The sequence below is a fragment of the Salvelinus namaycush genome, chromosome 31 (genome assembly GCF_016432855.1).
Source record: "Salvelinus namaycush isolate Seneca chromosome 31, SaNama_1.0, whole genome shotgun sequence".
Taxonomy (NCBI): Eukaryota; Metazoa; Chordata; class Actinopteri; order Salmoniformes; family Salmonidae; genus Salvelinus; species Salvelinus namaycush.
This window is the reverse complement of record NC_052337.1, coordinates 37,500,312-37,516,275: the sequence shown is the minus strand read 5'-3', so window position 1 is coordinate 37,516,275 and position 15,964 is coordinate 37,500,312. Positions and strand designations below refer to the sequence as shown.

Genomic DNA, 15,964 nt, shown 5'->3' with positions numbered 1-15,964 from the left:
CCTCACTAATGCTCTTGTGGCTGAATGGAAGCAAGTCCCCGCAGCAATGTTCCAACATCTAGTGGAAAGCCTTCTCAGAAGAGTGGAGGCTGTTATAGCAGCAAAGGGGGGACCAACTCCATATTAATGCCCATGATTTTGGAATGAGATGTTCGACGAGCAGGTGTCCACATACTTTTGGTCATGTAGTGTACTTACCCAGGCTTTGTACATTTTTGAAGAATATTAATTAAAAAGCGACTTTGTTTGCTTTAGGGAGGGACAAGATATGTATTGATCATTGAGTTGATTTCATCTTGAAGTGAAGTCAGTATTAGTAAGGTGGAGCAGATCTATCTCAACCACTTGACTGTGCGAAATTCCCCCAGAGTGAAGAATGTGACTTGTTGAGGCTTGCTTGCATTGCTTTCTGGGAAATCCTGGAATGCGTGGAATGGGGGACGGTGCCATGGGTGTGTGTGTCTGCAGTCATATCTGACTGGGTAGAGCACAGAGTCCTGCACTGAATCCAACAGGTCAGTGGTTTGGAGCACCACTTGTGTGTGGCTCAGGCAAGCTCCATTACACCCTGTTAACTGCAGAGGATAAGTTAATGAGTTAATTAGCTACTCATACAGTCTCACAAGGCTGTCTGAGACCCAAAGTACTCCCAATTGTTTCAGACAATTAATTTTTTTTTTTTATTGATTCCCAAAAACATTTTCATAATGTTAAAATGTATGCTTTTGAGTGAGTAAATGTGCTGTGAATAAAAGCTATGGTTTTGTGTTGGTCTGCTGTTAGAATAAATGAGGTAGCCTATATGTTTATTTGAGAGAAATAAGATCAAAAAGAAAACTGCAAACATTTAATCATTAGGTTAAAATGAACTGTTGCCATAGTTGTATTAATTTTCTTTAGATGCCTGACTTTATTTTGTCTTTATCTAGATTGAGTCTCAATAATGAAATGTTAATACTGTACATTGAAATATTTAGATTCATCATTGAAATTGGTCTTCATTGTATAGTTAAAGAATCATTTGTATTTAATTTATTTATAGATCTATTTAGTAAACTGTAGGCTATGTAAAGGCCACATTGCCTTGAACAGTTTTGTCGTGTTTTTGTCTTGAAAAGCAATGATATGCAATTAAATCTTGTGTAGCTATAGTCACGGCTAACTGCAATGATTGGCCATTGTATAGGAAGGGCTCGTGAATAATGAGGAACAAGGGCAAAGTGGATACACATGACGCACCCGTGTTCCCAAACGTGACCCAGCTTCAATCTGTGGGGCCACCTTTAGCAGTGATAATAGGAAGAATATGCCATATCTTTTCAACCGGAAAATATCAATTAGGCCTAGGTTTTTACATTTATGAGATGTAGTAAATATAACTAAGCCTATATTTCTTGTATCATTTGAAGGTTGATTAAATAAATAATTTTAAACTGCTGAAAACTTGGACGATTAGGATATACGAGCAAATGACTTAGCTTAAGTGCTTAAATTCTGCCTATGAATCTGTGTTACTAAAATCAAATCTTTAAGAAAATGATTTTGACAGCAAATGCAGTAATCGGATGTTATTAACATTTTCAACGATCTGGCGAGAGGCAACGAAAGAAACATCCTTTGGGCCAGTAGCACACGCTTGCACCTCAATATGACTGTAGCCTATTTGAACATTCAATATTTGTGTTATTCCGATTAATTCAGTTACATTATAACCACTTCACATTTCAATGAACCAATGCTTTCGATGGTAAAGGGGTTTTAATCCCTGTTATTTTGAATGTGGAAGAAACACATTATGAACCTACAGTATAGTCTTCCAAGTTTCGATGATAAAAATGACATCCCACCCATAGGTTTGCATACAGTGCAGTTGGCTGCAAGCGTTTTGCACAGAACAGCGATTTAATGCCATCCAATGGGCAGAGAGCGTACATACACCTCAAGAACCTTGTTTGTTACACTCAAATGAATGTTAAAATGCTGTAATTTTGTTTCACCGTTCTAGAAAGGATACATGTTTTGGACTCCTTACTTTTATTTGATCTGTGCATGTTTAAGACAAACAGCATGGTCCCTTTAGGCTAGGTTAGGATTCTAAAAATAAAATAGGGTATGCTGTGAAGAGTAGCCAACAAGAGATAAGTAAATATTTGTTATACTGTATGTAATAATTGTCATAAATCCATCTAACCTTGGTCTTGTAATAACCACCAAACAAGCATATCCACCACAAAGGAGCTAGCTACATCCTTATTGAACATAGGCTAATGAGCCAACCTGCATAATAATTCACCACAAATGAGTAACATTTCATTAATGGTCACTGAACATGTTTCAGTTTACATGCTCATTGAAGTTAAAATACATTTGCACAGGGAACAAAATCAGTATTGCATATAGGAGTGTAAAAGTACTGTAGCTAAATAGATACATAAAAAATACATATATTATTAAGACAAATATTCACTTATATACATTAACCTAGAATCAGTGTCTATCCAAATAGTATTTTCCCTAACACTTGGCAAACTGATCACATGGGGAAAATGCAGGGGTGATTGATGAAAAACGAGTTATAAAACTGTCTTCCAGCAGGTGGCGCTATATATATCGTATTGTGTCTTAAAAAAATTGCCAGTCCAAAAAACACAGACACCTTTCTTTTTGATCTGGGCGAACAGTCATGTCAAAACGGAATAATTGTTTTGTCAAATACATCCTCACGTGTCTTTCAGTTCCGCTGTGTTATCCTCACTCGCCCTCTGTAAGAAAATAAAAGTTATATTTTAAAATCAATATGGACTACAAAGATATACTTTTTTCAGGACTTAAAGCAAGACTGTCTATTTTAACAGATAAATACAGTGTTTATTTAAATGGAAAATGCAACATAAATAACAGATAGCTGTGTAGGTATGAGTGTCAAACCTTGGCTTCAGCCATCTTCTGGATTTGGTCCAGAACAGAGAATTGAGGTGAAGGGAAGTCAAGGGGGTGATTATCCACCGAGGACTCATGGGGCATCTGGACAACATCAGGAAGAAATGTTTTTTTCATGGTCATTTCAGCATGAGATTTTATGCAAGAAGAGATGCATGTCCTTGTTATTATCACAGGGATATCTGAGGTGGGACTCACCAGGACTGGTGGGGCTCTGAACAGGTAACTGAAGGGGTAGTGGAGCAGGTTGATGCAGGTGGAAGAGTACAGGTCAGCGTAACGCATGAGCTGGCTGGCAAACAGAGTCTGTCTGGAGCCACTCCGCAGCAGGCTGCCCATCTGCCCATAGGACAGATCCATCCTATAGGTCACCACCTGTAAAACACAAGGCGACGTACCCCACATTAAAAAATACTACAGTTTACTATAGAATACTACAGTACTTACTATATCATTCTGTAGTAAACTATAGTATACTTAAGCAATAAGGTACTGTGGGGTGTGGTATATTGGCCATATACAACACCCCCTCATACCTTATTACTTAAGTATACTTTAGTTATATACCTTATTTCTCTAGTATTGATGCCCTCAAGGAGAAAGCCTCCACTTCTATGTTCAAGATAATAAAACAAAAACAGCAGAGTAAATACTACAGTAAGGTCTGAAAAAACACCACAGTAAATACTATTATTGAATCAGGTTTTTTTTGTCAGAGGCTACAACAAAAATGTGTGCTGTTGGGGGTACTCGAGAACTGGAGTTGGGAACCACTGTATTAGAACATTTCTCAGAGAGGGATTATGTGTCAGTGGGCATGGTTTACCTTCATCCTGGTCTGAATGGCAGTGATGTCTGGGCACTCTCTACAGCTACTGTCCAGGTGCCTAAGGAGAGAGGCCAGTCAGATTGACAACATCATGCACAGCTCTGTCAAGTGAAATAATAGGCGAGTGTCACTCATAGAACAAAGGAAATGCCCACTCACTTGTACAACTCAGCTAAAAATATATCAAGATGCTTCAGCTCTTCAAAGAGATCTTGAGGAAAAAGAGACACTCATCAAAATGGTGGCCAAGATTACATTACCTAAGGTATGTAAAGTGGCCACGTTATGCATGTGGTATATGATAGGTCAGTTTTAGGGTCACTGTGAGGTCATGAAGAGGAGGTTGACCGTGTTTGTACTCACGGTTCTTCTCTGTCCACACCTGCAGCTCTTTGGCCAGCTCAGGCACCACCAGGAAGGTCTTCCAACCTTGCCTCTTCTTAGACTTTAGGATGTCCCCAAAGATGTGGTCACCCACATAGAGAATGTCCTTCCCCTTCACGTCCAGCAGGTCACATACAATGTCTGAGGAGCCTGCAGGGAGGAGAGACAGATAAAAGAGGATGGAAAGTTGAGGAGATGTGACACCCACTGATATGACTCCCACTGAAACCAAGATGGGTGAAACTCACTATTCCTCTCTCAATTTAATACCATCTTAATCCCTTTCTCCTATCTTCCCATTTCCTCTCTGTCCCTCTTCCTAGAATATGTTACCTTTTTTGATGATAATATCCCAGCTAAAACTTTTGGTTGCTTGGAAGTTGGGGGAATGTACATTTTTGGTTTCTTATTGGTTCTGGGAATGAAGCCATATATTTCCTGACTGGTAAAATTCTGAGAATGGAAGTGAAAACCTTTGCCTGTTCTGGAAACATACATGTTCTGAAAATGGAAATTATAGGTTATATGAAGATAATTAAATAACGTTCTGAGAACATGTTTCAACAAGACTGCTAGCTTACTTTTGGTTAACTGTTTTGAATGCCAGCACAGGTAGGACACATGAAAATTATTTTAATTAGGCATTAATCATGCAAACACATTTCTTTTTAATTGTGGCAGTCAGATTCGAACCTATGATCTTCTGTTCTCTGTCCATGTAATTAGTCCACTGTGCCACTAGGATTGAACTAGCATACCATGTTTTTTTTTACACATACAAAGCTGGTCATTTTAGTCTACTCAAACAGACCCCATTTCAAAAGAAAATAAACACTCATTAAGCCAATTAGTGGGTGCGGCCAACACACTTGAGCACACTTAAGATAGTTTTGTTGATGCTGAAAACATAATGTATATGTTTTTAAATAAATTCTTAGAACGTTCTCTGTACGTTACTAAAGTTTTCTTGTGTTTTTTATGGAAAGTTTTCTTAACATTCTCAGAACAATTTGAGAACATGACTTTAAATAGAACAATGAGAAAACCTGTAGGAAATGTTATGCTGAAGTACTGAAATTCCCACAGAAGAGCGTTGTTTCTTAACGTTCTCGTAACTATTTGAGAACATTCCCAATGTCAGACCAGTTGGAGAACGTTCCTAGAACATTACCAAAATTTAAATGAAATGTAACCATGTTTTAACTTTTAGGAAACGTTCTGTTAAAGTAATGAAATACCAAGAAAATCATGTTTTTTGTCAAGTTTCTTAAATGTGCTGAGAATGTTCCAAAGCCAATCAACTATCCTGCACCATTCCCATAAAGTTGTGGGAAGGTTGTATGGAAAATAACCATAGGACAACCATGCTCTCACCAACCTCTAAGAAACATTTTGTTATGTGCTAGCTGGGATTAACATTTGAATTCTTACCGCCAGAGTAGACAGTTCCATGCTGGAGGTCTCCAGTGTATGTTCCAATACGGAGCTTCCCTGTGTTCTATGTTGGATAGATATGAACAGAGCCATGTATTTAGAGAGTTGAGCCAATGTGGTTTCTGCATTATGAAGCATTTACAGTGCCTTCAGAAAGTATACACACCCTTGACTTTTTCCAAATTCTGTTGTGTTACAACCTGAATTTAAAATAGTTTTTTCCCCCACTACACACAATACCCCATAATGTCAAAGTGGAATTATGTTTTTAGAAAATTTTACAAATGAATAAAAAATGAAAGCTGAAATGTCTTGAGTCAATAAGTATTCAACTCCATTGTTATGGCAGGTCTAAATACGTTCAGCAGTAAGAATTTGCTTAACAAGTCACACAATAAGTTACATAGACTCTGTGTGCAATAATAGTGTTTAACATGTTTTTTCAATGACTACCTCATCTCTATACCCCACACATACAATTATCTGTAAGGGCCCTCAGACGAGCATTGAATTTAAAACACAGATTCAACCACAAAGACCAGGGAGGTTTTCTAATGCCTTGCAAAGAAAGTAAACTATTGGTAGAAGTGTACAAATTAAAAAAATATTACATTGAATATCCTTTTGAGTATGGTAAAGTTATTAATTACACTTTGGATGGTGTATCAATACACCCAGTCACTACAAAGATACAGGCGTCTTTCCTAACTCAGTGGCCAGAGAGGAAGGAAACCAATGGTGACTTTAAAACCGTTAAAGAGTTTAATGGCTGTTATAGGAAAACACTGGGGATGGCTCAACAACATTGTAGTCGCTCCACAATACTAACCTATTTTACAGAGTGAAAAGAAGAAAGCCTGTACAGAATAAAAACATTCCAAAACATGCATCCTGTTGGGGGACAAGGCACTAAAAACATTCTGCAAAACATGTCCTGATTACAAAGTGTTATGTTTAGGGCAAACCACACTCCATATTTTCAAGTATAGTGGTGGCTGCATCATGTTATGGGTATGCTTGTAACTGTAAAGGACTGGGGAGTTTTTCAGGATAAAAAAATAAACAGAATGGAGCTAAGCAAAGGCAAAATCCTAGATGAAAACCTGGTTCAATAAACTCACCTTTCAGCAGGACAGTAACCTAAAACACAAGGCCAAATCTATACTGGAGTTGCTTACCAAGAAGACAGTGAATGTGGCCAAGATACAGTTTTGACTTAAATCTACTTGAAAATCAATGGAAAGACCTGGAAATGGTTGTCTAGCAATGATTAACAACCAATTTGACAGAGCTGGAAGAGTTTTTAAAATAATAAATGGGCATGTGTTGCACAATCCAGGTGTGGAAAGCTCTTAGAGAATTACCCATAAAGACTCACAGTTGTAATCACTGCCAAAGGTGATTCTAACATGTATTGACTCAGGGGGTTGAACACTTTGACGTTAGAGTATTTTGTGCAGATTATTGATTTTTTTTTTTTTTACAATTAAATCCATTTTAATCCCACTTCGTAACACAACAAAATGTGGAAAAATTCAAGTGGTGTGAATACTTCTGAAGGCACTGTACATGACACTCAACATTCTATGGCAGCCATGTTAGCTCCCCATTAACATTACATGGGGAATACTTAAACAATGCTATATAACTGAATGTATAGAATTAGAACAATACACAATTCTAAAAACTAGCATAACTCTAAATATATAGCTCTGGATTAGAACATTAATCTAATTGCGAGGTGTGTTAAAGGATATTTTCTATACACACCATGTGATGATGAGTGAAAGGTTCTTACCGTGTCCACTTGTCTCAGCACAGTTCCCTCGGCAAAGAACAGTGGCTTCCTGGTATCCACGACGACAAGGTCAAAGAAGGCGCGCCACGTTTTTTGGGGGTACTTCAGGAAAAAAATATTGAAATGTTCATTAAAATGAATGGTAATTTGTTCCCCAAAACCCTTTTCCTTAATTTGAAACTGGAGACACCTAGACTAACCTTGGCACCTGGTGGAGTTTCAAGCAAGTATTTCATGATAGCCTAGGGAAAAGAACAAAGACACATCCTTAGTATAAAAGTGAATAGAATAGAATGCATTGAACAGACATCATGAACCATGCAACATTAACAACTGACCTCCGTGTAGTTGTAATCACTGTTGGTCGCCAGGAACACTTTGGCCACCTCCTTAATACGAGTCAGGAGAACAGGCAAGTTTAGCTATCGAGAAGAAGAGAAAGGGAGAGGGTCAATTCCTCTGGATAGAGAAAGTTTAGGTAATCTCAGAGACTTTGTTGAACGTCATTAATTAACTGAGGTATCATCTCATAAATTATGTCTAAAACACTTGGTCAATATACTGTATCCAGAAAAGGTATCCAGTATGGAAGAGCAATTAAGGGAGGTTCAAAGTTATTTTCACTCACGTCTCTGACGACATATTTATCCAAATTCCTCAGAGTGCTTTCCTTCAGACTGCCCTATATGACAAAATGGAGAGAGTCGGTCTTTACACAAAGGCACAGACAGTAATGTTTCATAATGTGTGAGTATGTGTGTCGGGATGGGGTGGTGTATGTACTGTATAATGCTGACCGTATCATGAACATAGTCCATTGCATCTCGGACATCCTGGAACATGCTTCTGAAGGACATGAACAAGTCACCATGTTTGAAGCCTTTCTGGCAGCTAAAAAAAATAAAAAAATACAGAAACTACAGTCACATTATTCACTTATGTTTTATGATTTACTATTCTCACAGCTGTAGAGAAAAAGTGTCGGCAACGAGAAGAGGGAGGAGGATAATAGAGTCCACTCACTTTTCGTATCTGCTGCATCTGGTAAAGAGGTCCACAAGGCAACCATCCAGATACGTCTCTGTGGGAGGAGCAGGAGGGCGTTACAAAGTCATTCTACTTTATTTTATTTGCAGCATGATTGTACAGAACTACACAAAATAACACTGTTGTTGCTACCTGAAAGGTTGAAGAGAGTACTGAGGATATAGAAGCGGTCAGTGTTGCCTCTCTGAATGAAGTTGTTGGGGTAGTAGTCTTGGATCTTGTCCCTGTAGCGAAGGAAAGTATGTGTTCAACTAGCAAATTAAGGAGTAGCCACAGGTGCATATAAAGAAGTGTAACATGATAAAAACATGCATACTGTGTAGTAGAACCTCATGAAGTAAGCTGGTCTGACAACCTCCCCAATAACACCAAACAGCTACTATTGGAGTATTTCTGGATGATGAGTCATTCAGAGAGAACCCACTGAGCCAGAAGATAACAAGATAACAGACAGAGTGCACGTATCCCACCAGCACTATCAACGTCACAAGACCTCTCTTTTGGAGTCTCTTGACTATGACGTTCAGCTAGAGCTGGAGAAACATCCACTGAAGCAACACTGTAGTCTGCCTCACTGTAAGAGTATGAGGCAAGGATCCAGTGGCGATTGAGTGGATTTGAACTAGAACCGGAGCCTCTTGATAGCTCAGCTGCTGGTAAGGGATCCCAAAGACATCTAAATCCTGATATATGAATGGAAGATGGGCACTATGTACATGTCCAGCTAAAGTATAATCAATATAGTCTTTCATCTTTCATGATAAAAAAAACAAAATACACATAGTCCTACATAAGACTCACAATAACCCAAAGATGAACTCATAAGGAACTCACGTAATCATGCAATAACACACATGTAAACACATACAGACATTAATTTGCAAACGGCACCAGGTGGTGGATATAAATATACTTTTTAATATTTGTGAGCTGGTTACATCACCATTGTAAGCCAATGGATGAATAAAAAATTCCAAAATAGTGCTGCTATATCTGCATCCAACTAATGTTTAGAAAAAACATTTAACATTCCTGCACACCTTGTGGAGTATCATGTTAGCTGTGAAACAAGTTTTAGAGGATATTATGCGTTCATTTCTCAGTCCTCCATGAAACAACCAGGAACATGGGGGCTGTTTTATGTTGTAAGCTTAATATAACGGCAGTATGTAGGCCTACTGAGACAGATGCTCACAGTTGGATCTGACCAAGGTCAGGATCAGGCTCCCTTGGTCTCCAACATCCTCTGTTCTCGTGTAGAGCAGGGCAACCCACAGCCCATCCCCCTGTCATCTCATAGCCTAGTTTCTCAGTCAGTCCATCTCCTGTACCCTCGACAAGATAAAAACAACTCTTTCATACAGCTGCAATATATAGCCTACACATAGGTGTCACGTTCCTGACCTGTTTTCTGTTAGTTTTTGTATGTGTTAGTTGGTCAGGACGTGAGTTTGGGTGGGCAGTCTATGTTTTCTGTTTCTATGTTGGTTTAAGGGTGACCTGATATGGCTCTCAATTAGAGGCAGGTGGTTTTCATTTCCTCTGATTGAGAGTCATATTAAGGTAGGTGTTTTCACATTGATTGTTGTGGGTGGTTGTCTCCTGTGTCTGTGTTATGTTACGCCACATGGGACTGTTTCGGTTTTGTTTGTTCGTTTGTTCGGTTTATGTAGTCTGTTCCTGTTTTCATGCGTTCTTCGTTATACGTAAGTTCTTATGTTCAGGTGCGTCTACGTCGTTTGTTGTTTTGTAGTTTATCAAGTATAGTTCGTTTTGTGTCTTGTTTAAATAAATAATATGTCATCACACAACGCTGCAGTTTGGTTCAATCCCTGCTCCTCCTCTTCGGATGAAGAGGAGGAGGAAAGCCGTTACAATAGGTAGTGTATTCTGCTTCTTCTATGAAATGTAACCAGCAGAGAATTACAAAATTCACTGGATTCAGTTTGATAAGATGTGTATAATATATCGGTCTTTCAGGAAACATGGTATTTTAAATGAGACATATGAAAATAGTCACATATTGACCTTGTGGTTTTCTGTGATCGTGCTCTTTTGATGTTTGACAGAAGAGCTGTTTCACCCTGATGACCCACTGAGTAGACATGCCGATTTGCTGTGTGTGTGCGCGCGTGCGTGTGTGGGTGTGTGTGTCATTCCCCTGTTCCCCTGCTTAGATGACTTTGCAAAGTGGTTGTGCAGATGTGCCCTCAGTGACAGTGTTGACCCAAGGACATCCTGTTACAGAATTACAAACAGTATACTCACAAACAAACACACACACACACACACACACACACACACACACACACACACACACACACACACACACACACACACACACACACACACACACACACCAGTCTTGTATAACTAACTTTGTGGGGGTCACACAATTCAGTCCCATTCAAAATCCTATTTTCCCTAACCTAACCCTTATCTGAAAACCTAACCTTAACCCTAAATCTAACCCTAGCTCCTAACCTTAACCCTAACACTAATTCTAACCCTAAACCCTCTAGAAATAGCATTTGACCTTGTGGGGACTAATACAATGTCCCCAGTTGGTCAAATTTTTGTTTGTTTACTATTCATGTATAATGAAACACGTCCACATGCACACACACACACACAAACTATTGTATTTCCTGTGATGTATCACTCACCTTTTTAGAAAGGTGAAACCATGACTGCACAGCAGAATGTTTCCATTGGAGTCCACCTTCAGCAAGTTACCATACATTGTGTCAAACACCAGGCCGCTAAGGAGGGAGGAGAGATTGGGATGAAAAGGAGGAAGAGAGAGCCAGGGGTGAATATGGTTATGCAGAGATAAGCAGAGAGAGGAATGGATGGGAGAGGGATAGATGATATCTTTTAGATTTGTGGCTGCTCTTGATAGTATCAGTAGGTTACTTTTTATTTCTGCTCTATTTTGACCAATCTTGTTATTCAACTGTTACCAGGCCTTTGGGGGACCTATCTCTGCAGGAGGTCTATCTGCTGATGAAGTGATAAAATGTCAGATGTTTCTCCAGCATAGTGTCCCCCTGGGGCAAGGATACAGAAAATAGAATGCACAGAGCAACAAATGACTTGAAAAAGAATGGTTAGGGGTCATTTCATAAGTAGAGTCCCATGAAGAGCCCCATCCTAACTAACCATGCTTTGCATCAACACAATGCTAAGGAGCTCCATTTCATGGAGAACAGAAGAAAAAAACATATTTGTGAGTAAAGGGTCATGATATGTATTACCAAACTGATCATGTAAAAATAAACAGTATGCAAATGTGTGTGGGATCAACAGGAAGAGAGAACTCACCGTGTGGGGAAGGTGGGGTCGTAGGTGTAATGCAGTAGCTCATGGGGATAGCCTATAGACACCAGCCTGTCTCTGAGCAGCTCAAAGCCCAGGTCCTCGTAGTCAGGAGACTTGTACTCTACACACACAGGACACATCAGTATTCATCAGTATTCATCAGTGAAAATTTAACAATGTTGCTATCCTCATATACTGTTCAATATAGTTCTGAGCGGTATACTATAAAGTAGATTCAAGCTAACATGCCTAAATATTTTGAAATAACTTAGTTTGTTTTAAGTTTAAGCTTGAAATGGGCATAGTCTAACAAACAAAAACAAATGTAAGTTTAGCTTTCTTAATGAATCAGGAAATCTAGTTATTTCTGGTTGTTTAGGCTAACTCATTAATCCTGCTTTGTAGTATACCCCCTGATTGCACACCTTAAATCTTTGAGACATAGATTTTCATATTTTCTCCAAAAGTCAGCCTTTTTTGGCCCTTTACCAGTACAATCACATTTTCTCTTTGTTGGAGTAGGTCTACTGGGCTACTATACTGAACAACAATATAAACACGACATGCAATAATTTGAAAGATTTTACTGAGTTACAGTTCATACGAGGAAATCAGTCTATTGAAATAAATTCATTAGGCCCTAATCTATGGATTTCAGATGACTGGGAATACAGATATGCATCTGTTGGTCACAGATACCTTAAAAACAAGTAGGGGTGTGGATCAGAAAACCAGTCATTATCTGGTGGGACCACCATTCACGTCATGCAACGGGACACATCTCCTTCGTTGATCAGACTGTTGATTGTGGCCTGTGGAATGTTGTCCCACTCCTCTTCAATGGCTGTGCGAAGTTGCTGGATATTGGCGGGAACTGGATCACGCTGTCGTACACATCTGGATCGATGTGTACGACACACCACTCTATGCAATTGTGCAATTGTCACACCACTCTATGCAAAAAAATGCAATTGTGTTCGCTGTCCGTAGCTTATGCCTGCCCGTACAATAACTCCACCACTGGGATTCTGTTCACAACATTGACATCAGCAAACCGCTCGCTTACACGACGCTATACACATGGTCTGAGGTTGTGAGACCGGTTGGACGTACTGCCAAATTCTCTAAAATGATGTTGGAGGCAGGGTATGGTAGAGAAATTAACATTCAATTCTCTGGCAACAGCTCTGGTGGACATTTCTGCAGTCAGCATGCCAATTGCACGCTCCCTCCCTTGACATCTGTGGCATTGTGTTGTGTGACAAAACTGCACATTTTAGAGTGGCCTTTTATTTGCCCCAGCACAAGGAGCACCTGTGTAATGATCATGCTGTTTAAATCAGGTTGTTGATATGCCACACATGTCAGGTGGATGGATTATCTTGGTAAAAGAGAAATGCTCACTAACAGGGATCTAAACAAATTTGTGCATTTGAGAGAAATAAGCATTTTGTGCATATGGAACATTTCTGGGATCTTTTATTTCAGTTTATGAAACATTTAATATTTTTGTTCAGTATAGATGAACCTACCTGCCAGAGTGTAGTCCATGTCAAAGCCATAGCATTTGATGTTCTCCAATGGTACACTCCTATTGACAAACACCCTGTAATCAAAGGAAAACAGGACAGTTGGAGTTTCTGAAGTGATTATCTGGGAGACAAAACAGGGGTCAGTTGAGGAGAAGCAGATCTCAGATGGGCATGTCAAAGCTTTTCAGAATACCCAATCAGCTGTACAAGAGTATTTAATGGCATGGCTTGAATATGGCTCCAAATCTGACCTATTGTCTAAGACCAGTTGCTGAAACCTTCAAGAGTAGAACTCATTTTGACAAATTGACTCAACTTTCTTCAAGCCCATGGAAATCAATCAACTTGAGCACAATGCTGGTCACATTGGGATATGCCTCACCAACTATATTCTTGGGAAGCAACCATTAAAGAATATCTTATGCTGCACATTCAGCTCGTAGTGCCGTATCGGGCGCTATATCCTACTGCACTACATCACATCATCAAAGTCCTACTCTTATCAGTTCATTAACATATGTCTTCAAGCCTGCCAACATGGACAGCCACGTCCATCTAGACTCTAGAGGAAAGATATTTAAGGCAATGTTTTTTTTAGGAGGCTGCAATGGTATTGGCAAGGATTTCCGAGACTTGGCACTGCTTATTTTTTGATGACAGTCACGTACCGTGATTAATGTATCCTGATTCAACTCATTGAGCACACTCTGCATGTGATCAAACTTTGCAGTCGGTGGTGCTGCAACAGAAACTGTGGTCAGTTCTCTCTAGCCTCTACCACACAGAACTCCACCTAATCATCAGTAACAGGTTTATATTTCAGTAATGGACAGCCTATGTAATAACTAAATCCATATGTTATAACAAAAATATCTTTGTTCAATCAAGAATGGAACAAAGACTTGGAAACCACAATGAAAAGACAGAATGGGCAACTTCTGAAAATAGATTGCTGTATTCAAAAGAACTACCAAACTAGTTAAAGAGAGATTGCTTTCGTACATATCAAATCAGGACTCTGATCAGTTCAGTCATTCACAAGGTAACCACAGAGGGGTTTCCTGTGTCACCAGGTGATATGGAGCCTCTATCAGTGACACCAGGGGAGAGAAACCCATCTCCCTCCTGTCAGAGTGGCCTACACCTCACCCTGTCTGTCTGTCTGTCTGTCTGTCTGTCTGTCTGTCTGTCTGTCTGTCTGTCTGTCTGTCTGTCTGTCTGTCTGTCTGTCTGTCTCCAGCTCCTGCCAATAGCAGCCAGTTCAAACATATAGGGTAGCTGTTAATAATTCACCTGACAGCTCGTGTTCTGGAAGCGTGTTGCTGAGGAAGCCTCACTTGAGGAAGCCTCACTTGAGCGAACAACAACAGTCACCCTGAGACAACAATCCCCCTGAGACAACAGTCACCCTGAGACAACAGTCACCCTGAGACAGTGGGTGCCTGGGAAGTATGAACAAGGCTACTGATGGAGTATATCTGGTTTGAAGCATGAATAGCGTACACTGACAGTAATTGGTTAAATAATATACCTGACACTGGTGTAAGGGGATATTGAAGTGTCCCCCCAAGTGTGATTTACACCTGAGTGACTGAGAACTTTTATCAAGGCTAGAAAAGACCTAAGATGCTCTTCTCTTTTAGACCTCAGCCAAACAATTACCCTATAATGTGGAGGAAGAACAGAAATGAGTGACTCTTACAATCGAGGTGTGAAAGAGAAGGCGTCCCTGACCTCACATACCATTCCTAATCTCCACTCCCATTCACCAATCAGAACAGGTAATGTGAGTCTGTCTGACAGATCTCTGGGGTGGCAGGTAGCCTAGTGGTTAGGGCGTTGGGCCAGTAACCGAAAGGTTGTTAGATCGAATCCCCGAGCTGACAAGGTAAAAATCTGTTGTTCTGCCACTGAACAAGGCAGTTAACCCACTGTTCCTAGGCCGTCATTGTAAATAAGAATTTGTTCTTAACTGACTTGCCTAGTTAAAAAAAGTAAAGAATCTCTGTGCATTGTCAGAACCTGATACAGCAAAGGTGTTGGATCACAGTAACAAAGCGTATAGGCTACATTATCACAAAGTTATAAAATGCTCATGTAAAAAACAGAAAGCACATTTTCTCCAAGTTCCAAGTATTTGAAAAATGAAAATAAAATAAGCTGAGCCAATTAGTGTATATGACACAGGACATGCCCTATGACCTTATGCAAACCTGTATGATATAACCATACCTGGATTGGCCTCTACAGCCTACAGGTTTGTGTCACATTCATACTACAGCATTGCCAGTTTTGTAAGCACTAGTGTAGGATTGGACCCAAAACTGAGCTGCACATGTCATATCTTTATGGGTGTAATAAATATTATGCTACATCAAATAATAACTCACTTGTGCTGATATTCCATGTTCTTCACCAAGGGCACATCGGGTGAAATGCTCTGGTCTGTATCAGATTTAGTAGGTTGATCTGTCACAATCCGAGTCGGATCCTCCATAGTCGTCGCTGTAACAGCCTCTCCAGATAGGGGGATAGTGAGATCTGACATGGGTAGCCTAAGTCCTAGCTGTCATCTCACTAGAAGCTTACTAACTGGAGGCTTTTAAAGCTCCAAAATACGCAGATCTGTGCGTAAAGGGTTTCACTACACGTCAGTAAACAGCCACTCCCATGCTTTAA

At 39.7% G+C, this 15,964-nt stretch overlaps 1 protein-coding gene across 7 annotated transcripts; it reads right to left on the bottom strand.

Annotated features, from left to right (window-relative positions):
* Positions 1–789: 789 nt before the first annotated feature.
* On the bottom strand, positions 790–15,893 carry LOC120025688 (cytosolic purine 5'-nucleotidase-like). 7 transcript variants are annotated; one of them, XM_038970257.1, is made up of 21 exons: positions 15,676–15,790; positions 13,954–14,024; positions 13,286–13,359; positions 12,453–12,877; positions 11,757–11,874; positions 11,396–11,482; positions 11,099–11,194; positions 8,565–8,656; positions 8,409–8,466; positions 8,183–8,276; positions 8,014–8,067; positions 7,724–7,807; positions 7,586–7,627; positions 7,386–7,487; positions 5,585–5,651; positions 4,133–4,303; positions 3,929–3,980; positions 3,767–3,827; positions 3,139–3,315; positions 2,929–3,024; positions 790–2,762 (listed from the first exon to the last, which is right to left on the bottom strand). In XM_038970257.1, exons 7-21 carry the CDS (start codon positions 11,173–11,175, stop codon positions 2,721–2,723), a joined length of 1,269 nt encoding a protein of 422 aa, XP_038826185.1. In that variant the 5' UTR covers positions 11,176–11,194; positions 11,396–11,482; positions 11,757–11,874; positions 12,453–12,877; positions 13,286–13,359; positions 13,954–14,024; positions 15,676–15,790; the 3' UTR covers positions 790–2,720. The 7 variants fall into 7 exon arrangements, with proteins under 7 accessions (XP_038826185.1, XP_038826182.1, XP_038826183.1 ...); XM_038970254.1 differs by lacking the exon at positions 11,396–11,482; XM_038970255.1 differs by lacking the exon at positions 11,396–11,482 and having other exon boundaries at positions 12,453–12,781.
* Between the last annotated feature and the right edge of the window lie 71 nt (positions 15,894–15,964).